The sequence below is a fragment of the Sus scrofa genome, chromosome 5 (assembly GCF_000003025.6).
Source record: "Sus scrofa isolate TJ Tabasco breed Duroc chromosome 5, Sscrofa11.1, whole genome shotgun sequence".
NCBI classification, from domain to species: Eukaryota; Metazoa; Chordata; class Mammalia; order Artiodactyla; family Suidae; genus Sus; species Sus scrofa.
Genome location: NC_010447.5, coordinates 2875634 through 2901087, shown reverse-complemented (window position 1 = coordinate 2901087; position 25454 = coordinate 2875634). Strand labels below are relative to the sequence as shown.

Below are 25454 nucleotides of genomic sequence, written 5' to 3'. Positions count from 1 at the left end.
GCCTTTCCTGGGATGAACTGGGAAGGGGCGGATGAGGCTGCTTCTCCCCTGGTTTCCCTGGGCGCTTCCGGAGGGCATGGCTCCACCTTCTAGAAAGGTCGAGGTGGTGGCAGGGAGTTGAATTGGGCTGGGGGGCCGGAGGCCTGGGGTCGGGGAGAGTTGAGGAGGGGGTGGAGGGCAGACCCTGGGACTGGGTGGGGCCGCCGGGTGTGCAGCCCCCACCTGGCCGGGAGGCAGAAATGGCTTTGCCAGGGGCCCCTGCCTTTGCGCACCTGGCTGGTGGGAAGTTTTATTTAAGGATTATCTCTTGATTTTTATTTTTGGCTGTGGCTGGGCCTGTCGAATTGTGCGCCAAGAGGACTCTTGCTTGAGAGTTCTACTTTCACAGGTTTAAAAATAACCTCGAAGCTTGTCCCTTCCTCCCGTGGCGTCCCTGGGGGCTGGGGCAGTGGGTTGGGCTGTGGCTCTGCTGCCTGGGCGTGGGGGGGCACGGCCCTGGCTGTCCCCTCTGGCTCCCCGGTCCCCGAGTCAGGGTGGCTGTGGCTGATGGAGGTGCGTCTAGAGTCACTGCTCAGTTTGGTGGCCCTTCCCTTTTCACAGCCTCGGGGACGGTGCAGCCTGGACCAAGTGGGTGGCCGGCCAGCTCGTCGTGGGTGACTGCCACAGGAAATGCCATATGTGGCTCTTGCCCCCGTGAGTCCATAGCCCATTTTGCCAGGTCCCTTTGAAGGCTGTGGTTGGTAAAGCAGCCTTGTTGGGGTCCCTGAAAGCTCGTGTTAGAGGGCCATCAGGCTCAGTTGGACCCGGGCTGTACAAAAGGGGACATTTTGGGTGCAGAAACCAAGCTTCAGAAAGTGAGACAACACCTGTGTGTCCGAGGGTCCCCCTGGGCTCCCAGAGCAGCCCCAGCCTCCCCACTTGTCTGTTACATTCTGCTGCTCGACGGCTCTCGTGGAAGGTGGGTGGGGGCAGGCTGCGTTCCCGGGGAGCTGGCCCCCGTTTCCTGGGCGCGTGCAGCGGGCTGCCGGGCTTGGCTCACGTGGGTGTCCTGCTGAGCGGGAGCCCAGGGAGGGAACCCATGCATTAGGGTGCACACCTCTCTCCCAGGTGCGCCCTCCGATCTTAGAAGGGGTGAGGTGCTGAGTCACATCTCGGGCAGGCATTCTGGCTCCCTGGCCTCTCGCAGGCTTCCTTACCACTCCCTGGCTGGCCCCAGGCCGCCTGCCAGGTCAGCAGATGCCACAGAGTTGGCACTAGGCCTCCAAAAGGAGAGAATCATCAGCCTGGGAGCTTTGCCACATGAGCTGGGCAGGACCCATGACTGCCAGTGCAGTGGTTTTGCCCGCCCTGTGGGCTCCGAGGTCTCGTGTGCCAGGTGTGGCTCTGTGGTCTGATGGGGGTGTGGCCCTGTGGCCTGATGTGCTGGGCGTGGCTCTGAGGTCTGATTGCTGGGCGTGGCCCGTGGCCTGAATATGCTGGGTGTGTGGCTCTGTGGCCTGGTGCACTAGGTGTGGCTCCTCCTCCCAGGGACCCCCGCCTGTGACTTAGCTGCCGCCAGGTATGAAGTAACCTGTCCTGCCCCTCCCCGTGTGTCCGCAGAGGTGCAGAGGCTCAGAAGAGCCGCCCAAGTGGGCCTCCATCAGGACAGGCTTGTGGAGGTCACAGGCTCATGGCAAATGTGACTCCAGGATGCCCTCTCTGCTGGCACTGGCACTGTGAGAGTTTGGTGAAGTCGGTGGAAGCATCTGTGGGGCATTTGGCAAATCCTGCCTTGGTGTGTGGGGCGCAGTTGAGGTGGGAGGGGACCCAGGCTGGGGTCTGTGCGACCTGGGTCAGGCAAACCCTCCCACAGCCGGTGGACCCTCCACGGCCCGAGTTTTGTCTGGAGGAGCTGTGTGGTGGGCAGAACCATGGTCCCTAAAATGTCCAGGTACTAATGGCCAGGACTGCAGCTGTGTCCCCTTGCATGGCAGAAGGGACCTTGGAGACGTGGCTGAACTAAGGACCCGAGTCGGGGTTACTCCGGACCGCCCAGGTGGACCCGGTGTCTGCACAGGGGTTCTCGTGGGGGGGAGGTGGGGGGTCAGCGTCAGAGGTCGGAGGGATGTCCCCCATGGCTCAGGGTCACCAGCCAAGGGACGAGAGCACCTCCGGAGGCAGGAAAAGGCCAGGAAATGGATTCTCTCCTGGAGCATCTGGAAGGAGCCGGCCCTGCCCTCGACCTTAGCCCCTCGAGACCCGTCTCAGCCTGGACTCGAGAGCTGTAAGGGGACACACGTACGCCACGTGTGGCGACGGCAGCAGTAGGAAATTAACGTGGGGGCTGTTTGAGGGGCTCCCCCGGCCCTGTGTGTGGCGTTGCCCCCCACCACCACCACACCAGACCCTCTCGGGCCCTGACCCGTGGAGCAGGGGCCCCTTGGAGCCCGTTGCTGTGGCAGGTGGCGTGCAGGGCCTGTGGCCGGAAGGCTGGGCGACTCCGGAAAAGGCCGTGATCTTGCTCCACGGTCGGAGGGCATCTCGGGTGGGCGGCCTGAGGAGAGATCCGGGGGCCGGAGGCCACGGCTCCCCCTGGGAGACCAGGCGAGACGGGCCGCCTTCCGAGTGAGCAGCTCAGCCCCTTGCGCCTGGCGGCAAGCTGGCCTGCGTCTTCTCTCCAAGCGGAGAAGGAGCCTTGACGGCGGGGCTCTGTGTGGTCCCTGTCCTGTGCTCGCCCCGCCATCAACCTGAGTGTGTCGCTGGAGGGAACAGGCCTGTGACAGCCGGCGTCCTGGGGTCTAATCAGCATTTCAGGCCCAGGGAGGGTCGGGTGGCCTTGGGGACACGTGCTCAGAGAAAGGACTTGTCAGAGAGAAACAGAACACTGGTCCTTTTATTTGCTTAGCTGTCTCTGTGCCACCAGGAAAGAGGCACCTGGACAAGGCGGGAAGGACGAGGGGTTTACCAGGCAGTGTCCGAGGTCCCTGCCTGCAGGGCCACTGTCCTCTCCCAGGCCTGGAGGGTTCCTGGGAGGAGGGGAGCTCCCTGGTCCCGGCTGCACAGAGCACTGGCCTGGGAAGGCCCAGGAGGGCGAGGGTGAGGGTGCCCGTGGGGAGGCAGGGCCGGTGAGGGGCTCTGTCGGGAGCCCCAGCAGGCGTTGTGTGCGAGGACATCGGCCCTTGAGTCCTTCGTCCTCGGGGCCGGGGTCCCCAGGAGCCCTGTACGAGGTGGGGAGGCCGAGGCTGGAGATGTGGGGCCCAGGCAGGGTGCACACGCCCCTCAGGTGCTGGTGGCCTCCTGCTGGCCGGTGGCTGGCCACTCGCCCTTGGCGCTGTTGGTTGGATTCCCAGCATGGCCCTCTCTGCCCCCCGCCGTGTCCTCTCTGCCTGATTCTCGGCCAGCCTGGGGCATCCCGCCGTTCGCTGCTGAGAATGTGCTGTGTGGCCCCCGCTGCCCAGTGTCCGTCCACCACCGCCCCGTCTTTCCTGCCTCCCCTTGAGCCAGGCTGGGTCCTGGGCCGTCACCCACAGCGAAGCTCTTCCCTCAGGGCTCCTCCCTCTGGGGCCTGAGTCAGGGACACTGCAGTCGAAGGTGACCTAGGAACGCGGCGTGTTTACCAGGGGGCGTGTTTGCTGAGCGTCCCCCCCCGCCCCCCGTAGAGCTGCGTCACCTCTGGGAATCCCGTGTTGTCCCCGACAGGGAAGAGCAAGACCCATGAGAGAAAATGACAGAGGGACATGTTGCGGGGGGGTGGGGGTGTCAGGAAGGCCTCTCAGGGGAGGTGGCGTCCAAGTCAGCACTGAGGCTGAGGGGCGCCAGCATGTGCAGAGGTCCTGGGGCAGGATCAGACTCTGGCGGCGTCTGGGTCCTAACACGCTTCCTCTTCCTGTAGCTTGAACCCAAAAAGCAAAGCTGAGAAGGGGAGCAGAGGGAGTCGGAGCTGGAGTAGGGGTGGGGGCTTGAACCGGGAGGACCCCCTGCCTGGCTGCCCTGGAGCCCCTCCTGGTTTTCAGCTGGACAGAGTTCTGACCGAGGCTTTCAGAGGAGCCCCTGACGGGTGTTTGGAGTCAGACTGGAGAGTGTGAGGGGAGCTGAGGGCCAGTGAGGAACCAGCAGGGTACGTGCATTTGGGGTGCCTGGGGGTGAGGTCCTCTCTGCCCCAGCACAGGTCCCTCTGCTGTGAATTGGCCAGGCTGAGAGCAGGTGGGGGTCCGGGGCCTGGCTCCCGGCAGCCCTGGAGCTGGGTGGTGTCTATACTTTGCGCCCCTGGGAGGGACCGAGGTCAGCGGGTGGCAGCCCTTCTGCCTTGAGACCCTCGGCCATGCAAGGGCTCCTTCCCTGAGACAGGAGGCATCTCTGGAGGATGCCGGCTGCCAGGCGCCAAGGGGCACGGCTCCCGTGGGGTTGGCATGTGGCCTCCTGGCCCCCTTGTCTGAGGGTCTTCTCCCAGGGGATGTCGGCGGGAGGGGCCAGCAGGGTGTGCAGAACACGGCGACACAGACGCAGACACTGCTGGGGCAGGCACTTCCAGTAGGCGTGGCCCCGCGGAGGCCCAGGCCTTCCAAATATTTACCGAGCAGATGGGTCCCGGCACTCAGCGAGTCTAAATATTTGTCACTGGTCAGTGGCAAAATCTGAGGAGTCACGAACTCCCCAGGTGGGAGGTGGGGCCGGCCCCTCTCCTTCCTGCCCCCGCTCCAGGCAGACCCTGGGGTCAGTGGGGTCTCCTGACCTTTGACCTATCTCAGTCTCCCAGTGGCTTTGTGGGGGGGCCCTGCCACACAGCCGCTCTGCCAGCCTGGCTGTGTCTGGGACCTGGGGCTGTCGTGCTGACCTTGGCCTGACTTTCAGGGTCTCGGGCTCAGCCCTGTGTCCCCAGGTCTGCTGAGGCGGCCAGGACAGCAAAAAATGCTGCTGGTCCCCTGAGCCCTGTCTCATCCAGAAAGGAGTTTCCAGGCCAGGGAGAGTCTCCCTTGACGGGCAGCGAGGGTCGCGGAGGCTGTCCTGCAGCCTGGGCGCTGGGCAACCTCAAGGGTATCCTGACTCCCCCGGCTCCAGCCCTCAGCCCGCTGTTGGTGAATTAATCAGGCACATTCTTGGGTCTCGGGAGTGCTCTTGGGGAATTTTAATTGCTGCTCGTCCACCCCACGGTCAGCATATGGTCTGTGACCCACCCCCTGGACCGCAGCTGCCACTGGCCACGCTTGGGCTGATGTGGGGTTAGAGCTGGCACTGGGATGACCCCCAGGCGGGTCCTGGAGCCCCCTGCTGCACGCACACCAGTCTTGGACCCATCGGGCAGGCCCGGGACCCTGACCCAGGGCTGTCCCGGTGCTGGCTCAGCCAGCTGCCCCTGTCCCAGGCCGGCGTGTTGTTCCTCCATTGCCATTGTCAGAGCTCGTGTCACTCTGTCTGGGCTGCTCTCTCGGCGCCGCTGTGTTTTCTCTGTGGCTGTGGAAAAGGCCGCCCTTGGGAACAGCCGGTGGGGGTGTGGGCTGGGTGTCTGGGGTTCGACCGGCCGTTGGGCTGCCAGCTGACACCCCCGAGGGCTCCCAGCGTGGACGCCGCAGGCCAAGCGCTGAGGCCCCACTGCTGGGGCTCCCAGCCCGGGCCTGGGAGGCGGCACCTGCAGGTGAGGCAGGGCCGTGCCTGCAGCTGCTGTTGAGTTACACCTGCAGAGCAATCAGGAGCCAGCACCTCACCCGTGTGGGCTGTTGTCATTGCCACCAAGCCACCTGGAGGAGTCGAGTCTCGGGGAAAAGCATACTGACCGTGGGCTGAGCCGCAGGTGAGAGAGGGAGTCCCTGCCCCGCGGGGGCCCGTGTGGGCCCTTGTGGCCCCCTCAGGGACTCTGGCAGGTGCCACCCCTCCAGCTGGACGTTCTCCCCTCAGGTCCACTGGGCTGTTTTCCTCCGCAGCCCCGGTCTCATATGCCCTCTGCTCAGGCTCACTGAGCAGGGCTGTTCTCAGCCCCACCCCCCACCCCGCCAGCGTCGCTCTGTTTTGGTCGCTTCTTTATCACCAATGTCCAGAGCGTGCCTGGCGCACGAGGCTGCCCAGTGCCCTCAGTGGCTCCAGTTCAGCGTGGCCCAGGCCATCAGGTTTGTTTTGCAATTTCAACTGTTTGCTAAAAGGGGGAAATGGGATCATCGACCCAAAGCAGCTGCCCGTGGCGGGGCCGGCCTACGGCCTTGGCCTTCGACTTGCCGCCTGTGTGGGGGGTGGGTGTCTGTTGAGGTTTACCCTCCACGTGGGATTGTGGCTGGGCCACGGGCACGTGTTGGGCCTGCCGTGGCCACGCCCCCGCCTTACCTGGCACCTGTCCCATTTGGACGTGGGCAGCCTTGCCCTTGGGCCCTGGTGGAGCCGGGCGAGGGTGGAGGTGGCAGCCGCCGGTGCCTCTTCTAAGTACAAGGTCCTCTGTCTTCCACGTGTCGCCTGCCCATCCCGCGGGTGGCGGCCCCTCCAGGGTTCTGTCCAGAGCCCCAAGGAGCGAGGGCTCGTGTCTAGGAGATGCAGGAGGTGGGCAGAGGGGGTGAGGACCGTGTCATGGTGGGACTGTGACCAGAATGAGTCCACCACATACTCAGTTTAGAAACGCTCCTTCAGCAGGTGCTCAGGGCTGACAGGTGCTGAGTGCGGACCGACTCCCAGGCCCGGCCCTGAGCCCTCCCTCTTGAGTCAGCAGGTGCTCTTCCCGCTGCTTGGGGCTCTGGTCTGGTACCGCAGCCGGGCCACCTGCTTCTGCTCGTGACCTTGGGCCCCTTGCCTGAGCAAGTGCACAGTGGGTGGCGAGCTCAGTTCTCCCATGGTGGTGATGGGGGGGGGATGGAGGTGATAGGGGGTGATGGGGGGGCGATGGGGGCGATGGGGGTGTTGGGGTGATGGAGAGAGGTTATGGGGGTGGTGGAGGGGGGATGGTGATGGGGGGGTGATGGGAGGGGGATGGAGGGGGTTCTTTCTTAACCTCCCCGTGTGCTCTTTGCTCCCATCGTCCCTGCAGCCCGCAGCCTGGCTGGGCCTCCCTGCCCACGGTCCGTGCCCAGGTAGGCGAGCCGGAATCCCCGCCCTGGTCGGGGACCGGGCTCAGGAGCACGCCTGTTCCCACGAAGCGCTGAGGACCGGCTGCCCTGGGCCTCTTCCTCGTCCCTGACCCACTTCTTCCTAGAGGCGGCTGGAGTGTTTGGGGGACGAGTGTAGAACCAGACTGTGTACGGAGTGGGCCCTGGAACCTTCTCGCTCACCCTTCTCCTATGCTCTCTGCACCCAGCGTCAGCGCCCTGGCTCTCTGACCAGCTCCCTGGGCACAGCTCCCTCTGTCGCCCCCGGAGGCGGAGCCCGGGCTTCACCCAGATGGTCCACTCCTCAGCCTGCTCTCAGCCTGGAGGCGGGAGGAGACCTGACCTGGGAGCGTGGGCTGGGCGGCTGCTCAGGTGTCTCCTGGGACATGTGGCTGGTTCAGGTCACCTGGAACCTTCTTGCCCAAAGCCAGACTTAGAGCCTGGGTGTCTGAGTGCAGTGAGGCCTGCGGGGAAGGGGAGTGAGGACCGGAGGGCTTCTGGCCCTGCCTGGGGTTGGGGGGGGGGCATTGTTCTCTGGTGCAGATTGAAGCAGAAGGAGCATGGCCACGTTCACCTCCTAGGAAGCAGGGGTCGGGGGGGCGCTTCTGCCGGCTGCTGGCTCCTCTAAGCCGGCTCGCTAGTTGGAAACCTCTGAGCCGTGCTCGTGGCACCTCAAAACCAAAGGGGATGTTGTGTGTGTGTGTGCCTGCGTGTGTGCACACGCACACATGCGGATTCTGGAGCGAGTCACAGTGTGACTGTACCAGGGCAGAGCAGCCAGGCGTCCTGCGTGTGGACATCCAGACCAGGCGAGGCCATGGCTGGGCAGCTGGCCTGTCCGCACGGTGTCCTGGCTGAGAGCCTGGGCTCGGGGGCCAGCCCGCCTGACCTCATACCCTGTTATGGGCTGAGTGTGTGCCCCCCTGAAAGGGCATACATGGAGCCCTCAGCCCCGTGGGGTGGTCATACGAGTTGGGCCCTGGGCAGGTGACTGAGGTTAGATCAGGTCACGAGGGTGGGGCCCACGATGGCGTTCGTGGCCTAAGCAGAGGAGCAGGTGGCAGAGCTCCGTCTCTTCCATGAGAGGGCACAGCCTGGGCGGCTCGGCGGGTTGAGGAGCCTGCGTTGTCACTGCTGCGGTGCAGGTTGCTGCTGTGGTGGGGGTTCAAGTCCTGGCCTGGGAACTTCCGCATGCCGCACATGTGGCAAACAACAAGACAGAACGAAAAGGCAGCTGTCTGCAAGCCAGGAAGATGTCTACCTGGCTTCTCTCCCCTGACAGAGGAGGAGCTCCGGAAGCTGCGAGAAGAAACCAACGCCGAGATGCTGCGGCAGGAGCTGGACCGGGAGCGGCAGCGGCGGATGGAGCTGGAGCAGAAGGTCCAGGAAGTGCTGAAGGCCAGGTGAGGAGGAGGGAGGGCCAGGGGGCAGCGTTGCCCTCTCAGTGGGCGGGGGTCTCCTGAGCCAAGACCCTGCTCAAACCCTGAGGAGGCCAGGCCTGCGAGCCGGCACTCCCAGGCCCCCAGTGCCCTGTCCTCCTCATGGATGAGGCCGTCTCAGTCCCTTTGGGAGCCCTCTGTCCCCTCCCCTCACCCTTCTGGTCTCGGGGAGAACTCAGGTCCAGTCGCCCTCCTGACCCCCCAGGGGTCTGTGTGTGCAGGTGCCAGGCCGGGGGTCCTGAGGGCTCTGCTGAGCGGGGGTGTCCCCCAGCCCCTGCTGGACCTGGGCGTCACGAGCGTCCGGGGGTGAGTGGTACATTTGATGATGACCGGGGGCGGGGGAGATCCAGGCCCGGCCCGGCCCTGGACGCTTGCCTGGGTGTGGGGCGTGCTCCGTGCGGGGCCTGGCCTCTTGTGACCTCTCGCAGCACCGTCACCCCCACTGACACGCATCTGTCTGAGGCAGTTTATACCCGGCTTTACTGGAAGCCATACCTGGAGGCCACGCTTCCATGGTGGGACCGGGCCAGCCTGGCCTGAGCTGACCCCGTGTGCCAGCTCCCTTTGCAGGGTCCGTGTCTTCCACGTCCCGCCCTCTGCCACCCCACCCACGCTGGGGCTTTAATCGTTGTCCCTGGCCCCTGGTCAGTTCTGAGGCGATAGAGAGGTCTGTCATTCGGGGCTGCTGGGGGTTACAGAAAGCAACGTCCAGGCAGGACCAAGGAAGTAGAAGCTGAGGGTCCCAGAAGCGTGGAGGGGCTGCTGCCCTGCTCGCCATGGGGGTTCGGCTTAGGAACCTTCTGGAAGCTGAGGCCTGAGGGAGGAGAGAGGCAGGGAGAGGTGGGTTCTGGGGCAGGGGCTTCCTCTTCCCTTGTCATCCCGGAGTCCGTCTGGGGCCACCGGCCGTCCAGGGTGGGCAGGCGTGTGCAGGGGCCCGTCACCCCTGGGCACACACAGGCACACACTTCATCTGCAGGACTGAAACATGGTCTCTGTGTCTGTACAAACCTCTCTTTTGAGTTTTAAGAAAATTCCTGGAAGATTGCCCCGGTTTAAACTTGCTTGATAAGGCGAAGCTGTCTGCAGTTATGGGTCTGAAAGCGAAGTGGAGACACTGCCTTTGACCTTCACCAGCCTGAGCTCAGACCCTGTCCGGGGCCTGCCCTGGGGTTTGCTCCCGGGGGCGTCTCCACTGCTCCCATGCCCTCTGGCTGCGTCAGGGGGCCCAGAGGGCACATGTCTCGGTCCCTGTGCTGTGCCACCCTCGGTGCTGGGGCCTTGGCCGGGGCACCTGTGTGAGAACTAAACAGACCCCGGCGACTGTGCCCTGTGTCCCGACTAGCCATGGCACGTGGCCCTGGCATCGCCCTCCTTGGCGGGCTTCAGTGTCCGCCCTGTGGGCTTGGGTCGTTGCCGGCAGGACTTGAGCAAAGTCACAGGCTCCAGGCACCCTCCGCCCCAGGCTGGCTCGGTCGATCATCAGCATAGGTTGTTCAGAAGCATCTGGAAGAATCCAGAGCTGTTGGGAATGCAAGCGATGAAGTGAGGACCCGGGCCGTTCATGCGGCTCAGAGGCCACAGCTCCCTTCCCGCTCACCCGGGGCCTGGCGTGGCGGGTGCCACTGGAGGGCTTGGGGCTGGACATCCCGACACGCCGCCCGTTAACGTCCAGCCCTCAGCGCCGCGGTGCCGTTGCGGGCAGTCAGGATGTTCCGCGTTTGTGTGACGGGAAGGAGGGAAGGTTCCCTGCCACCTGGAACACCTGCCCCCGTCTCCAGGCCTCTGTCCCTGAAGGCAGCTGGCAGCCTGTTCCTTCCTAAACAGCCGTCCCCTTCTGCAGCTGACTGTGTTGGAAAGACTGCGCTGCCGTGGCTGTGCGGTACCGGTGTCATCAGATACTGATGGCCAAAGGCCACTAAGCCCAGTGCCCCCACGGGCAGCCCCGCCGGCCCACCCATGGCTTAGGAAGGTGGCACCCCTCAGGGCTGCGAGTCCTCAGGGGCCTGCCTGGGCCCGGATTGTGGTGGGAGCACGTTTGTTGGTGCTTCTGTGTGAGCTGCCTCTTCCGGGACCCCTGGCCCGTTCAGGGAGTGTCCTGGTCCAGAGGCCTGGACCCCCCCACCCAGGGACAGGGGGGAAGGGACCCGGCTCCCCTCCTGTTCCCAGTAAAGCCCCACCTGTCAGTTGCTCTGGCTGGGGAGGCGGGGGCATGGAGGCCGGGCCCCCTTTTCCTCCTCCTCCTCCTTGACCGTGGCTCCCGTGTCTGTGTCATGGTCCCCTGTGGTTGCTTCACGAGGCTGCTCTTCCCCCGCCACCTTGGCCTCCGCGCTTCCCACTCCAGCACAGGTGGGCGGCTGTGGGTGCGGGTCACGAGCCCACAGCCCGGGTCGCTTCTCGGAGAAGTTTGAGTGAGAATCGCGGGTGTGACTAGGGCAGGGCATCGAGGGCGCGCACGTGCTGAGGGTCTCCCAGCCCCACTGTCTCTGTCCTGGAGGGGCCCTCGCACCCCCTAGTCCCGCCAAGGTTCATCTGGGTGCGGCTTTGCCCATGTCTCGGGGTCTCTGCTGGTCTCAGTGGTGTGGGGTGTCAGGAGCCCAGGCCAGTGCAGGGCAAGGGGGTGCTGGGCTGGCCAGTCAGGGACGGGGGTCAGGCCAGCGGCTGGGGGTCAGGCCGCCAGGGCCTGTGGCTGAAAGTCAGGTCTGTGGTCAGGGGCTGGCAGGTGGGCGCCAAGGCCAGGTGACTGCTGTGGTCAGGTGCAGGGAACAGCAGGCCAGGGAGCCTGGCAGGTGGCTGTGTGCAGTGCCTGCTAAAGATGCCTGTTCGTAAATAGCTTTTCATTCGCAGGCCAGGTAGTTAGCGTAGGAGCTGTTCATTCTGAGGTTAACGGTGAAAAAGCCAGTGTTAAAATTAATAGGAAAGAAAAGAATTGTGCGTTTGAGATACTGTGTGGTCCATCATTAAAAAACAAGAAGTGCGTCTGCTCTGCGTGCAGCTCTGTGCTGGCCCCGCTGCCCTCGCGGCCTGTGTCTGAGCCATCAGGATCCAGAGGGAGCTGGGGGGGTGGGGACAGGCACTGTTGTCCACCGCGCGGCTCCCGGGAGTGTCTGAACTAACGGAGCTCTTGCTTCCCCCCCCAACCCCCCGCCCTTAAGAACCGAGGAGCCGCCGGCGCAGCCTCCGAGAGGGCAGGCCCAGGTCAATAACGGAGCAGGTAGGCCTGCCGGCAGGGTCGGGGGTGGGGTGGGAGGATGGCGCTCTTCCCAGGGGCACGTGCTCACTCTCGGGCATCTCCTCCTGTTGGAACTGGGTTGGTGTCTCTCATTGCCACTTGGTGGGTCTTCATAGCAGATGCCAGTCGTTTGGTCAAAACACAGCTATTTTCTCATAAAAATACAACGTAGCATCTCTCCCTAAAGAGAAACCACGTCCTGGTCCCACTGGCTGCTTGGCCCCTGGCCTGGCGGCCTGTTTCCAGAGCTTGGCTGTCCCAACAAGGGGGTGAGTGGCGGGGGGCGGCTGTGGCTGGCACGCCTGGGTCCCTCAGGTCAGACCCAGAACCCTCTCAGTGCCTCTCCTTCCCAGCCGGGCTCACGCTCCTCGTCTCACTCCACACTTGGCACTTTCTGAAATTGTTCAGAGGTGGCGCTGGAGGAAGCTGGGCTTTCATCTGGCTCTCGGGGGGCCTGGTCCATGACGGGCCCTGGCCTGGGTGGTACCGACAGGCTCACTGTTGGTAGGAAGCCCGCTGCCTGTGCCCGGGGCTCCGAGAGCTGCACCGGAAGCCCTTTGGAGAAGCCCTCCTTGGTGCGAGGCTGAGGAGGAGGCCTCTCCCGGGTTACCCGCCGCTGGAGGTCGCGCTTAGACCAGAGCCGGGTCCTGGCCCCCTTCCCACCCGCTTCGGGGCCTCCCCGCCCCGGTCTTCCAGAGAGGAAGGTGCCCCTTGCCCAGGGCCCTGGTGCTGGACCCGCAGGCAGGCCAGCCGGGCGCGGGATCGGCTGCCGTGTCTTGTGGCTCATCTCCTGGGTTCTCGGGGTTCACGACCAGTGGCCTAGGTTCCCAGCCCGGAGCAGCGCAGGCGACCCCAAGACCGCACCGCGCGTGGCGGTTGAGCCCCCTGCACTTGTGGGAAGTGTCGGGGGGAGTCTTTCCACCCCCCTCTGTGGTCCCCATCCCCCACTGAGGCCCATCCATAGGCGGAGGTCCGTTCTGACAGCTGGGGTCAAGGGCAGCAGGCTGCGTGGGAGGGGGCGGGTGGAGGGGGCACGTGCAGCTCCGAGGATGTGGGCGGCGGGGCCAGGGGCTCTGCGTGCTGCTGGGCAGCACAGGGCTGAGCAGTGTCCCGAGCCCTGTCCACTCGGCCCGACCCAGACCGTGGTCAGCAAACAACAGCTGGCCGTCTGGCTTCACATTTTAAAAACGGTTTTCGAGCTCAATGGTTAATGAACCCAACTAGTATCCATGAGGATGTGGGTTCGATCCCTGGCCTCGCTCAGTGGATTAAGGATCTGGCGTTGCCGTGAGCTGTGTAGTGTAGGTCGCAGATGCGGCTTGGATCCCCTGTTGCTGTGGCTGTGGTGTAGGCCGGCAGCTACAGCTCTGATTCAACCCCCAGCCTGGGAACCCCCATATGCTGCAGGTGCGGCCCTAAAAGAAAAAGACCAAAAAAAAAAAAAGTTTTCACTTTTAAATGGTTACGGGAAAATGTCAAGATTTGCATGACCTGTGTGACTGTTTGGCGTTGTGCGTGGGGTTTCAAGGACACACAGCCACACTTGTCCTGTCACACTGTCCGCGGCTGCCCCCCAGGCGGTTATAGGCCGAGCCCTGCCCAGGCGGTCACCCTGAAGAGCCCGTCATGTGCCAGGTGGGCTCTGAGAAGCCCAGGCCCTTGCCGCCGGCCTCCTCTGGGCCCCCGTGACCTCTGCACAAACCCCCACTCCTGCGCCCCCTTCTAACTGTTGTGGGACACCGCCCCCTGCAGGCGGCTCCAGGCCCTGCCCTCTGAAGGGACAGCCTTGTTCTGTGGGTGCGGGGCTGGTTTTCTTGAGTCTGATGCGAGTGGCTTTCCGAGGACCTTGGCTGGGGGTGAGCAGAGACCGCTCCACTCACTGGGGCCCCCGCGAGGACACAGCCCCTGACACGCACGCCCACTGGCTGTTCCCCCGGTCCAGGTGTCCCAGGGAGCGAGCCCACCTGGCCACGTCCAAGGCAAACCAGTGTCCCCAGTAAGCGGGGAGGTCACTGCAGTTCCCACGTGGGCTGGGGACAGCCTCCAACCAGCCGGGGGCGGGTGTGAGGGACGCAGGGATCCCTGGGGCCGGTGCTGGTTGGTTTGCACCTCGTGCTGAAGGGGGTCGGGCTCTGTTTTCAGGGCACCCGGCCTGTCGCAGTTCTGGTGTGGACGTGTCCTCCCCAGTTCCTCTGGGAGCCCCAGCCCCCGGTGCCTCCCGCCCCCGCCCCGTCAGGCCCCTCTCTGCCCACCGTCCTCACCCGGACCCCCGCCTCGTCCCACAGACCGATGGAGCCAGGGGCTGTGCCCCCGTGTCCAGAAGTGGTTCTACGAGAAATTCGGGGAGTACGTGGAAGACTTCCGGTTTCAGCCCGAGGAGAGCACGGTGGAGACAGAGGAGCCCCTGAGCGCCCGGAGGTGGGGCCCTCGGCAGGGGGCCCTCGTGGAGTTTGGGGGGACCTGGGGGGCCTCGTGGAGGTGGGGGAAATTCAGAGGCTCGCTTGTGGAGGTGGGGGGCCCAGGGGGCCCTCATGGAGATTGGGGGGGCCAGGGGGCCCTCGTGGAGGTGGGGGAATTCAGGGGGGCCCTCGTGGAGGTGGGAGGGCCCCAGGCCCAGTCTTAGTGGAGCGATGTAGTAGAACAGCCGTTGGGGCTCCATGGGGCCTGGCTGTGCTGCGTGGGCGCGGGCAGGAGCTGAGGGGCAGCGGAGCCGGCCATCCTGGTGTGTGGCTCCCGTGCCCCCGAGAGTCAGCAGAGAGCCGTGGGGTCAGGGATGCAGAGGAGGCTGTGCTGGTGCTCACGGCTCCCCCTTGTCTTAGGTTGACCGAGAACATGAGGAGACTCAGTAAGTACCGGCCGCTGGGAAGCACCCTCTTGTCTCTGGATGCGTGAGCTGTGGGCTGCAAGGGGCGGCTGCGCAGGGGCTGCAGTCTCTGAGGAGCTGGACTTCCTTCCAGAGCGGGTTTTCGGGGGTCCCCAGCCCAGCTCGCTTCCTGAGGCTGTTGGAAGTGTCCTGGGCCCACCCCACTGTCCGTTCCCCCCACCCCCGCGGTGGGAGTAGGGTACCCCCCAAGCTGGGAGCCCAGGGAAAAGCGGTCCTTCCCCAGACTTGCCGGGGGTCCAGGGTGTGCCAGCAAATCCCTGTGCCCCGCCTGCTGGCACCGGGGGTGGGGTTCAGTGGGCCGCGCCGAGGGGCTGAGAGGGCGCCGGCCTGGGGCAGGCACACTGGCCCTGCGACGGCAGGGGTTTGCTTTGCTCCTTCTGCCCCCCGCCCCGCCCGCCAGCCGGCCCGCCAGGTGGGTGTGTGACAGCCAGGTGAGCCCCCGCCTGAGCGCGCGGCCTGTTCTGTCCCCAGAGCGCGGCGCCAAGCCCGTCACCAGCTTTGTGAAGAACCTCTCTGCCTTATCCGACTGGTACTCCGTCTACACGTCCGCCATCGCCTTCACTGTGAGTGCCTCCCGCGGGCTGGTGGGGTGTGCGCCTCCCTGAGGCCGGGGGACCCCCCGCTGCTATGTGAGACCGCATCGGCCTCCGTGTTTCCGCCTGGAACGTGGGCGCAGAGTTGCTGCCGGCTGGTTGTACGGATTATGAAAGGATGCTGGGCACAGCCTGGCTGCGGGGCTCCCTGCCCGCCTGCCGAGAAACACCCCTGCAGCAGCTTCCCTGGGAAAGGGCCTCTCGCCAAGCTTAGAGCCGGCTTTCCCAAGTGGGCTGCGGAGAGGATGGGGTGGGGGGTGGCTTGTCCGCCTCTGCAGAAGCCAGGGGTCCCTCCCATCAGGCACCAGGGCGTCTGGGAGCCACCAGCCGTGGGGAGGGTGGGAGGTGTCCGGCCAGCATCACGTGGGCGCTTTGGGGAAAACAGTCACCCAGCAGAATTGCGCTGCAGTGGGTGCGCCCAGCCCTGCCCGGGGAGGGCCTGCTGTCCAGGGAACGGAGGATGCTAGGCCCCGGGGCTGGAGAGGGCCGGCCACAGCCCCAAAGAAAAGACACCCCCGCCGCAAGGTGGCTTCAGCCTGAGAGGGTCTTGAGGCCACCCTGAAGCCCACCAGGGAGGCGGGTGTACACGTGCAGAGGCCCCCTTACCCTGGAGGTCTCCCACCGGCCCTCTCGGGCGCTCTGCTCCTGAGGCTTTGGCTGCTTTGGGCCCCCAGATCCTTAGCTCCACCGCGTGTTATGGCGACTCAGCACCTGCCAGGCCTGCAGGCGAAGCCACTGCACCCACCCCTACCCTCTTCTGAGGGCCGCCCCCTGCCCGCAGCCCTGTGCCTGGCGCGTTGCCTGTGGGACAGGCTGTTCAGGCTGCCGTGGTGGTGGTGCCTCAAGCTCCGGCAGGTGGGGCCGTACGTGGGGTCCCCTCCCTACCGGGATCCCGGCCATGTGCAGGCAGCTCCTCCGGGACACCCCTCCCCCCGCTGGCCGCGCTCACGGGGAAGCTGCCCTTCTCGGGCTTTCCTGTGTGCAGCCTGCTCCTCAGGCCTCGAGGGCCGCCGGGCCTGTCTCCTGCCCGCAGGCGGCCTGCCCCGCTGGGGAGGGGACCCGGCCTGTCGCCTGACCGTCTCCCGCCCGCCTTCTCTCCCCACCCGCAGGTGTACATGAACGCCGTGTGGCACGGCTGGGCCGTCCCTATGTTCTTGTTCCTGGCCATTCTGAGGTTATCCCTCAATTACCTCATAGCCAGGTGGGTCGCCGCTTCGTCGTGTGCGCGTGCGGGGCGGTCTCCCCGTGCTGTGCTGCACGCGCAGCGGGGCCCTGCCGAGCCGGCTCTGTCACGGGCTGGCGTTTGCTGGGTGTCCGCTGCTACGCACCCACACTCCCAGGAGGGTGGGTGGCTGGAGCCCAAACCCCGGCCGCCCCCCACGTGGGGCCAGCTTCAGGGTCAGTCCAGCCCCGCCTGCCATCGTGCTGCTTTTTGGCAGAAGAGTCCCCGCATCCGCGGGGCTGATGGAGCTGCAGAGGCTCGGTGCCCCGGGAGGGCCTGCTGGTCAACGCGCACGCGCCCAAGAGGCGCGGGGGCTCGGAGCTCCGCAGCCGTCCCCAGGCCCAGGGCCTCGGGGGTCTTCCCTTCGGGCTCTCCGGGCTCCCCGTCCGTCCCGAGGCTGGGGGGCTGTGCTGGAAGCCGGCGAGTGCACAGGGTGGGAACCCCTCATCGCCGGGGCCTGTGGGAAGCTGAGGTCACCCCGCAGAGCGAACCCCGGCTTCACATCAGGCCTGAGAGGAGGCCCTGCACCGTCTGACCCAGCCTGTCCAGGTTTACTTTCACACCATCATTTTTCTGGGCGCTCCTCTGTGCTGGCTTAAACAGGTTCACTTGAAAATGTTTTTTGTGGGAGTCCTGTTGAGGCTCAGTGGGTTAAGAACCTAACTAATACTCATGAGGTTGCAGGTTCGATCCCTGGCCTTGCTCAGTGGGTTAAGGATCCGGCATTGCCGTGAGCTGTGCGGTAGGTCACAGACTCAGCTTGGATCTGGCGTTGCTGTGGCCGTGGTGTAGGCTGGCAGCTGCAGCTCCGATTTAGCCCCTAGCCTGGAAACCTCCATGTGCCGCAGGAGTGGCCCTAAAGAGAAAGAAAAAAGTTTTTTGGCAGGAAAAAAACCTTAAATGCGTGTGCAAGGGCTCTTCCTGCCCAGATAGCTGTGGGTCACTGAAAACCCTTGTCCTTGCCACTCCCTGGCTTACTCTGAGAGGCCCGTCACCTCTGGGTGCTGGTAAGCGTGCCCCCGCCCAGGCCACCGGGGGGGGCCGGTGCAGGTGACCTGGATCGTCTCCTCCCAAGGGCCCAGGAGGGGCCCCGGGGGTCTCGGCAGACAGCGGATATTTCTGAAGCCCCTGCCCCCTGGCTGGCACTTCCGGGGGCTGCTCCCTGGGGGCACAGGGCTGGGGATGTGCTGTCCGTCGATGCCGTTGTAAGTAAGGCCTGTGCTGTCTCCTGTCTGCCAGGGGCTGGAGGATACAGTGGAGCATCGTGCCCGAGGTGTCTGAAGTGGTGGTAAGTCCTGGGAAGGCCGCCTTTGCCAGGGGCCGGCCTCCTCCCGCCCGTGCGGCCAGGAGAGGTCGGGGGAGGGGGGAGAAGGCCAGCACCCCCCCACCTGGAGTCCAGAGAGGGGCGCCCCCTGACCCCTGGCCAGCGGACGCCCTGAGTGCCCTTGAGCAGCCTGGGCTCGGCTGCTGGGGAGGCAGGAGGGCCTGGCCTGGCCTGGCTTGACCTGACCCCCCTCAGCCAGGAAGAGACATGGAAGGGAGGCCACGGGGGTGGGGGGCGCTGCAGCCCCTCACAGCCTCCAGTGGAGGGTGGAGGGTGGACAGGCTGGGCCAGTGGACATGTAGAGCGGTGGTCAACAAGCTACCTGCGGCCGCTGCCTGGTCTCTCACATCCAGGGCTGTTGGCACCTGTCGCGCCCGTACCTTTACACAGGGGCTGCCTGGGGGCCTCAGTGGCCAAGCTGAGCTGCCGGGACAGCCCGTGAGGCCCGCAGAGGCTCCCGCACTTGCCGCCTGGCCCTTTACACATGGTTTGCACACCCACTCTCCAGGGACTCTGGCCCGTGGGGCTGAGCCACAAGGCACAGGCAGGAGAGTGGCCACGGTGCCTCCTTGAGCCTTGTCAGATGTTTGCGTACCTACTGTGTGTGTGGAGCACACAGTAGGGGTGGGGGATATGGTGGTGTCTATAGGGGCCCCTTTAAGACAGGAGTCTGGGAGGGCACCTCCTGGGAAGCAGGCCTGGAACCTGGGGGTCCTGGGGAGGTTCTTGCTGAATGAACTGAGGCCGGCAGGACAAGGTCAGGTCCCCTGTGCTGGGGCCTCGGCTCCCCTGTCTGTAAAGTGGGGGGTGGGTTCTGGGGCCTCAGATGCACCTCTGAAGGCCATCTGTTAAAACAGAAGTCAGCCTCAGTCTTGCCCACGGCGGGGGGGGGGGGGCCCTCCAGAGGGGCGGGCATGCTGTCCCCTCGAGCTACGTCCCCCTGGGGGCATCCGTCCCTCTGGCTGTGTCATGGTCCCGGGGCTGCGGGGCCCGCCATGCTGTTTTTGTCAGTAATTTCTCTGAACTGTTGAATTTCAGTGGAAATTCTCTTTCCCCTTTGACTGAAGGAGCCTCCAAAGGAAGACCTGACTGTGTCTGAGAAGTTCCAGCTCGTGCTGGACGTCGCCCAGAAAGCCCAGGTACGGCCATCGGGCTGTGGCCAGAGTCCCGGGCCTGGCCTGTCTGTTGTCATCACCCCGTCATCAGCCTGTCCGCTGGTCCCTCGCGGACACCAAGACAGTGTGGCTGGTGGGGGCCCACCTGGCCTGGTCTGATGGCCGGCGCCCCGGTTAGTTGTCCTCGGTCCAGGGGCGGCTGGGCAGGGCCCTGGGGCTCGGCGGTGGCGCCGGCTGAGGTCTCGGGGGCTGCGCGTCTCCCGCATCGCCAAGGCCCCGGGGGTCTGTCGTGACCACGGCTGCTTCTTCACGCAGAACCTCTTTGGGAAGATGGCTGACATCCTGGAGAAGATCAAGAAGTGAGTCCCGGCCCGCCCGGGGCGGGTGTGCCCAGGGCGGGTGTGCCCGGAGCGGGGTGTGCCCGGGGCGGGTGTGCCCGGGGCTGCGGCCCCGTCTGCTGAGCCTCCCCCTCCCTTGCAGCCTGTTCACGTGGGTCCAGCCTGAGGTCACGCGGAAGCTGTACATCGCGCTGTGGGCCGCCTTCCTGGCCTCCTGCTTCTTCCCCTACCGCCTGGTGGGGCTGGCCGTGGGTAAGGGGCCTCCCGTCCGGCGCCAAGGCGCGTCTGACACGGCACAGGGGCCCTGGGCACCTGCTTCCCCCAGGACACCCCCTCCCTTCTGTGTGCCCCTCGGGGCAGGCCTCTGGGGAGGGGGCAGCTGTCAGATCCCCCACCGTCCTTCCCCGCCCTGCAGCTGCTCCGGTGACTTTCTGTCACAGTGTCCAAATTCAGGAGAAGTGAGGCCCGCCAGACTAGAGACGTGACGAAGGCTTCTGAGGGCGAGCTTGGCCTCTGCTGGCCGAGCAGAAGGGACCGGCGGGCCAGAGGCCCATGGGACCTGGCTGCGAGCCATGGTCCTTTGTGAGCACTCCTGGCTCTTGGGGGACAAGTCACAGGGACCGGAGGGTTCAGGTGTGAGGGCAGGGGTGATGAGGGGCGGGAGATGGCGTCAGGGGGGCTGTGGCGTGGAGCGGCCTTGGGTTCTGTGCCAGGGGTGGGGGCTTAAGCAGAGCAGGGAGGTTGCCCATGTATGTTTTGGGCGGGGCGTGGGCAGTGGGCCCAGGTGTTGTAGAAGCAGAGCCTCTGGCATCTGTGACGGATGAGCTGGGGTGGGGATGAGCTGGGGTCGGGGAGGGGTCAGGGTTTGCCCTGAGAGGCTGGGCAGGTGATGCTGCCATTTAGGGCCACTAGGGCCGTGGGTGGTGGGGTGGGTGTGAGAGTTTAATTCTGGGGGGGGAGCTGTGCCGAGTTGAGGGAAGTGCTGGCATGGTTCTCACCTATATTTCAAACCTCAGCGTGGCAGGTTCAGTTTCCAGGAGAATGAGGGGCGGGGAGGATGGGGAGACAGGCAGGGGGGCACTGGATGGTGGCTCGGAGGGGGCGGGGGATGGGATGGGATGGGGAGGGGGGCCCGGGAAGTACCCAGTGGGTGGAGTGGGCCTGGCCTGAGTGGGCTGAGCTGGGCGTGGAGCTGCGGGACGGGGGGCTGACTGTTGGAATGGTCCCTGAAGTCCCAGGTGGGAGGGGGTGCTGAAGCCCCAGCCTGGGGGCCTCAATGGGGTAGGGAGGAAGGTGTAGGCAGGTTGGAGGGGCTGTCCTGAGGCCCCCTCGTCACCTAGCCCCTGGACCACCCCAGCCCCACAGCTCAGCTCTCCCAGGAAGCCAGACCCCAAGGCCCAGCCCACAGGGGGCGGGCAGGCTCTCCTGGCCTCCGTGTCCCCAGCCCAGAGCTGGCACGGGTCCCGGCCACAGTGTGTGGGAGGCTGCTGGTCTGAGCTTGGGTGTTGGGGTGGCGGTCTCACGGTCCAGGCGCTGCTCCCGCCTGCCCTCGGCCGCCGAGTGCAGATGGGTCCCGGTCCCTCGCCCCCGCCCGAGAGCCAGGGCAGGCAAGTGTGGCCGTGGGGAAGTGACAAAGGCCAGTGAACGTGAAGTGGCCTCTGGGCTGCCTCTCGTTTCTCGGGGACCATCGCCAACACAGGTGCGGGGGAGCCCACAGCCGTCCTGCCAGCCCCGCAGTCAGCGGCAGGCAGGGGCTGGTCCCCAGGGTTCTGCTTCCCGTCGCCCTCAGAGGACGCTGACGTGCGTTTTGGTGGCTGATGGGTTTTAGAGACAGCTGTGCTATTTGGCCTGAGCCCCCTCTAGCTTGCGGGAGCACACCGTGAAAGTGGCTTCCGCCTCAGCTGGGGTCACCCCGCTGCCCTGCGTCCCCCCCCCCACACCCCGGGACCTGGGCCCCCGGGTGGGGTGCAGGCCCCAGTGCGAGCACCCGTTCTGCCCGCTGCAGGGCTCTACGCCGGAATCAAGTTCTTCCTCATCGACTTCATCTTCAAACGCTGCCCGCGGCTGCGAGCCAAGTACGACACCCCCTACATCATCTGGAAGAGCCTCCCCACGGACCCCCAGCTCAAGGAGCGCTCCAGCGCCCCCGCCTCGCGCAGGGTAGGCCCCGGGGGGGCGGGGAGGGCGCCCCAGGCCGCACGCCCGCTCCTTTGCTCCTGGCCCGCAGGACGCTGGGGTCTCCGGTTTTACGGGGCCCTTGAAACGAGCAGCTCAAAACAGCCGGCAAGGGGGGCAGTTTCCCTGTGACCAGCGGCTGTTCCCAAGGCCCAGGACAGGCATCCCAGGGCCCCCGGGCAGCACTTGGAGGCTAGATGGGAGGCCCTCCGCCTGCAGGCCGCTCAGGGACCTTCCCACAGAGCGGCTGGGGAACCAGGTGCCCCAGGCCGGGGTGAGGCGGCCCTGGGGCCCTGGCCTTGACTGCCAAGAGCCTGGGGGGCGGGGGAGCAGCGAGCAACCGCTCTGTCGGTGGGGGCCGGGTCCCGCTGTTCCTGGCTCTGAGGCTCGGGCAGCAAGGCCGCGATGGTGGGCTTACAGGCCGGGATGCGTTCACGTTTGCTGATGTAGGCCTTGTGGGCATTGGGCCCCGTGTCCGGAGGCAGGACATGCAGGGCAAGGTGGCCTCGGCGCCCTTCTTGGGGTCTCGGACGAGTGAGGAGGTTCTGGGCTCAGTAGGACTCCCAGGGAGGTGTAGGGGGGCTTCCTGGAGGAGGTGACGTTGGATTGCAGAGTCTTGTGTATGAGCATCCTCTGAGGAAAGGGCGTCTGGTGACCCACCGCTGCTTCTGTGGGTGAAGGGAAGCTCTGGGCTTCCCTGGTTCTAGACAGCGAAGCTTGTTGGGGGCGTGCAGCTGGGCAGGTGGGAGCAGCCTGGACCTCGGCGAGCTGCCGGCGGGGCTCTGGCCGCACAGGCGGAGGTGGACCCGAGGCGGGAGGCGCGCACCAGGCGGCCTGGCTCCCCGAGTGTCTCAGACGAGGGGCAGACGGGCGGGGGGCTTCCCGGGGTGGAGGCAGCCCCCACCGGGCGTCCCAGGGCCCGCGAGGCAGCCCCGGTGTTCACGGCCTCGTGTCACGAGGACCCCGCCTTCTCTTTTGTCTCGGTCGCCCATGTCTGTTGTCCTTTGCGGCCAGCTGTCGGGACACGACAAGGTACGCTGCCGCGTGGAGCCCCGCCTGCCGTGCCTGATGCTGTGCGTTGCTGTGGTTTGACTAACGTTGCCTTTGGTGGCCGCCCTGTGTGACGCTGGCTTCTGCGGCCTCAGTGGGGCTGCCCGGTGCCAGGCACCTGCAGACACCGCCGTGACTGCTGTCCTGGGGTGGTGGCGGCGTGCGGAGCAGGTCTGCCCCTGCCGCCGGCTTCTCTGCCCAGAAGGGGGGCTCGTGGGACGGAGGACCAGGCCCCGACAGGGCTGTTGGGCGCGCGCCCCGCCTCAGGGTGGCCGCCTCCTGCCTGGGCCGTGTTCGCGGCTGGGCCCGGGGAGGCCGCGTGCGAGCCGGCCCGCGTCGCCTCCCCTGCACGTCCCGGCTGACGGGGACGCTGTGTGCTCTTGGCAGCTGCAGACGGCGGCCTCGCGGAGCTACGTGTCCAGCGCGCCCGCCGGCCTGAGCAAGGACGAGGACGCCGGCCGCGTCCATGGCGCCAAGAAGGGCAATTTCCACGAAATCTTTAACCTGACAGAAAACGAGCGTCCGCTGGCAGGTACGCGTGCGATGTGTCTGCGGCCAGGCAGGTCGCCCTGCCCAGTGCTGGAGGGCCTGATGGCAGGGACAGGCCGCGGGGCCGAGGGAGGGCCACCCGCCCGTCCGCCTCCTGCTTCTGGGTGCTTCTGCAGTGAGGGGTCTGGCAGCAGAGAGGCAGGCGGGTCTGCCCCGGAGCAGGGCCCACGGAGCGCTGCCCCCTGCGGCCGCCGGCCTCGGCATCTCACAAGCAGGGGCCGCCCGGTCCCGCCCTGGCTGGGCGGCTCCTCCCTCCCTGTGGCCGCCAGGTGGTGACAGGTGACTCTGCTCAGCCTCCCCGAACGCCTGTACTGCTGGGCTCTCCTCGAGGGCGGCCTCCGCCCTGTGTGACACCAGCTGCACAAAGAGAACGTGACCACTTACGTTTTGACCTTCTGAGCCTCATGCTCCCGACCTGGACCGTGCCGCCTGGGCTCCGAGAGTCCTGGCGGCAGTTGATGCGTTAGACCCGCTTTGCCTTTAGAAACGGGGACCACGCCCCGTCACGTGGACGGGAAAGGTCCCTTCCAGAGGCGCTGGAGGCCACGTCTCACCAGCTCCCGCTTGGCTCCCGCTTCCCTGCCTCTCGGGTTTTAGCCGGTGGTGGAGGCACCGCGGTCCGTCCTTCAGCAACCAGTGCCGTGGGGCCAGCGTCCCCTCAGAGGGTGGGCGTCTCCACCGGGGAAAGCGACAGGCTGCTTTTGTCCCCATCAGTGTGTGAGAACGGCTGGCGCTGCTGCCTGATAAACAGAGACCGGAAGATGCCGACCGACTACATCCGGAACGGGGTTCTGTACGTGACGGAGAAGTGAGTGAGGCCGCGGGCGGCGGGTGGCAGGCGGGCGACCTCCGGGTGTGGCCGAGGGTAGAGGCGGCTCCTCGCAGCCCCGCTCCACTCCAGGGAAGCCCAGCGGCACAGCAGCGGCGGCGGGGCCCTGGCCCTGGGGACGTACCGCCCTGGAGCCGTCATTCCCGGGGCCCCGGGGTGCCCATGTGGCGCCCATGTGGCGTGGCGGGAACCCTGTGTTCCCCCTGCCAGGCCCCGGCCCCGGGCCGGCGGTGTCCTTGTTACTGTCCAGCTACCCCAGGGTCAGGGTGAGGGAGCAGGTCCGGGGGGCTCTGTCCTCAGCCTCGGGGCCCTTGGGCCCTCGTCCCCATGGCTCAGCCGCGCCCGCCCCGTCCTCTAGCCCTGGCCGAGGCCCTGGCCCAGGAGATCCCTTCTCCTCGGGTGTCCCAGCGGTCGGGGTCCGCGTCGAGCAGTGGGCCGTGCACTTGAAGAGCTGTGGGGCTCCTTGTGGAAGCCAAGTCTTGTTCAGAGGCAGGCGAGAGGGGCCGTGTCTGGGCAGCGGTGGTGGCAGCCAGGCGCAGTCCCCTCAGGCTCCTTGCTGGGTTGTGCTGTCCCTCCCCCCACCCCGGGTGCGGCCCCCCGGTCATCGCTGGCTTGTGCTCTGTCCCCGCCGCACCCCGTAGCTACCTGTGCTTCGAGAGCTCCAAGTCCGGCTCCTCCAAGCGGAACAAGGTCATCAGGCTGCTGGACATCACCGACATCCAGAAGGTAGGCAGGGCCGCCTCCTGGCCTCTTAGGCCCGGGAGCAGAGATGCTCCGGGTCACCAGGGCGTTGGAGTCGGAGGCAGGCTGGGTTAGCGCTGAGGATGCCGTGTGCCCGCCGGACAGGCGTGGCTTCTGCCCGCGGTGGGGCTCCCTTTCCCGGGGCCTCTGTGCAGGGCCCCTCCGCCCGTCGGGGGGCGTCGGTGGGCCTCCTTCCCTTCCCCCGCTCCGAGGCCAGCAGGCGGGAAGGGAGACACAGTCAGACACCTGAGCGGGCTCTGACCCCAGGCCGTCAGCCCCCGTCCCCCAGGGCAGGCCGCCCCCGCTCCTGTTTTCTAGCCGTTTCCATCCTGCCCCGTGGAGCGGGCACAGGTGTGTGCGGAGCCACGAGGAGGGGCTGATGCCTACTTGGTGGGGGCGGCCAGCCCACCGCGTGCCCTCCGAGCTCCAGGGTGGGCCCCAGCGGCTCCTCCCCTCCAAGGGGGTGCCAGGAGCGTGCCGGGCTGTGATGGGCCCCTCCTCCTGCCCAGAGAGAAGGGGTGTGGTCAGTGGGTCAGAGGAGCAGGACCAGGCCGGGGGCAGCTCCCCACACGCAGCGCTCCTCAGGGCGCCCCCAGCCTCACCTGGGCCGGCCAGCCGCTGGGCACAGGCTGGGCACAGGGTCTGCAGCTCTGGTGTCTCGGTCACAGTCAGTCCTTGGCCTCTTGAGGCTGCGACGGCCCAGGCTCGTGCCCACGGGGGTCTTGCTGTGTGGGGCTCCGTGGAGGAGGAAGCCCTGGGTGCGGGGAGGGTGGCCTTGTCCCGGGGGAGGCCTGGGGTGACGGGCGCGCTGTTGGCTCTTCCAGTACAAGGTCCTCTCGGTCCTCCCGGGGTCCGGCATGGGGATCGCCGTGTCCACACCATCGACCCAGAAAGTAAGTGCTCCCAGGGGCGGCCCTGAGCACGGG

General features: G+C 66.2%; 1 protein-coding gene across 8 annotated transcripts in view; it reads left to right on the top strand.

Annotated features, from left to right (window-relative positions):
- Positions 1-25454, top strand: part of GRAMD4 (GRAM domain containing 4) — a 74339-nt gene that overhangs the window by 46717 nt on the left and 2168 nt on the right. For 4 of the 8 annotated variants that reach the window (XM_021091363.1, XM_021091362.1, XM_021091364.1 and 1 more), the window contains exons 4-19: positions 601-693; positions 8323-8443; positions 11632-11690; positions 13994-14126; positions 14528-14553; positions 15064-15155; positions 16295-16386; positions 17647-17695; positions 18799-18870; positions 19162-19205; positions 19327-19436; positions 21190-21344; positions 22797-22941; positions 23673-23766; positions 24429-24513; positions 25353-25421. In XM_021091363.1, coding sequence (XP_020947022.1) covers positions 601-693; positions 8323-8443; positions 11632-11690; positions 13994-14126; positions 14528-14553; positions 15064-15155; positions 16295-16386; positions 17647-17695; positions 18799-18870; positions 19162-19205; positions 19327-19436; positions 21190-21344; positions 22797-22941; positions 23673-23766; positions 24429-24513; positions 25353-25421 — 1439 coding nt within the window. Of the gene's footprint in view, positions 1-600; positions 694-6982; positions 7026-8322; positions 8444-11631; positions 11691-13993; positions 14127-14527; positions 14554-15063; positions 15156-16294; positions 16387-17646; positions 17696-18798; positions 18871-19161; positions 19206-19326; positions 19437-21189; positions 21345-22796; positions 22942-23672; positions 23767-24428; positions 24514-25352; positions 25422-25454 lie in introns of all 8 variants that reach the window. The other 4 variants (XM_021091367.1, XM_021091368.1, XM_021091366.1 and 1 more) reach the window with 2 other exon arrangements.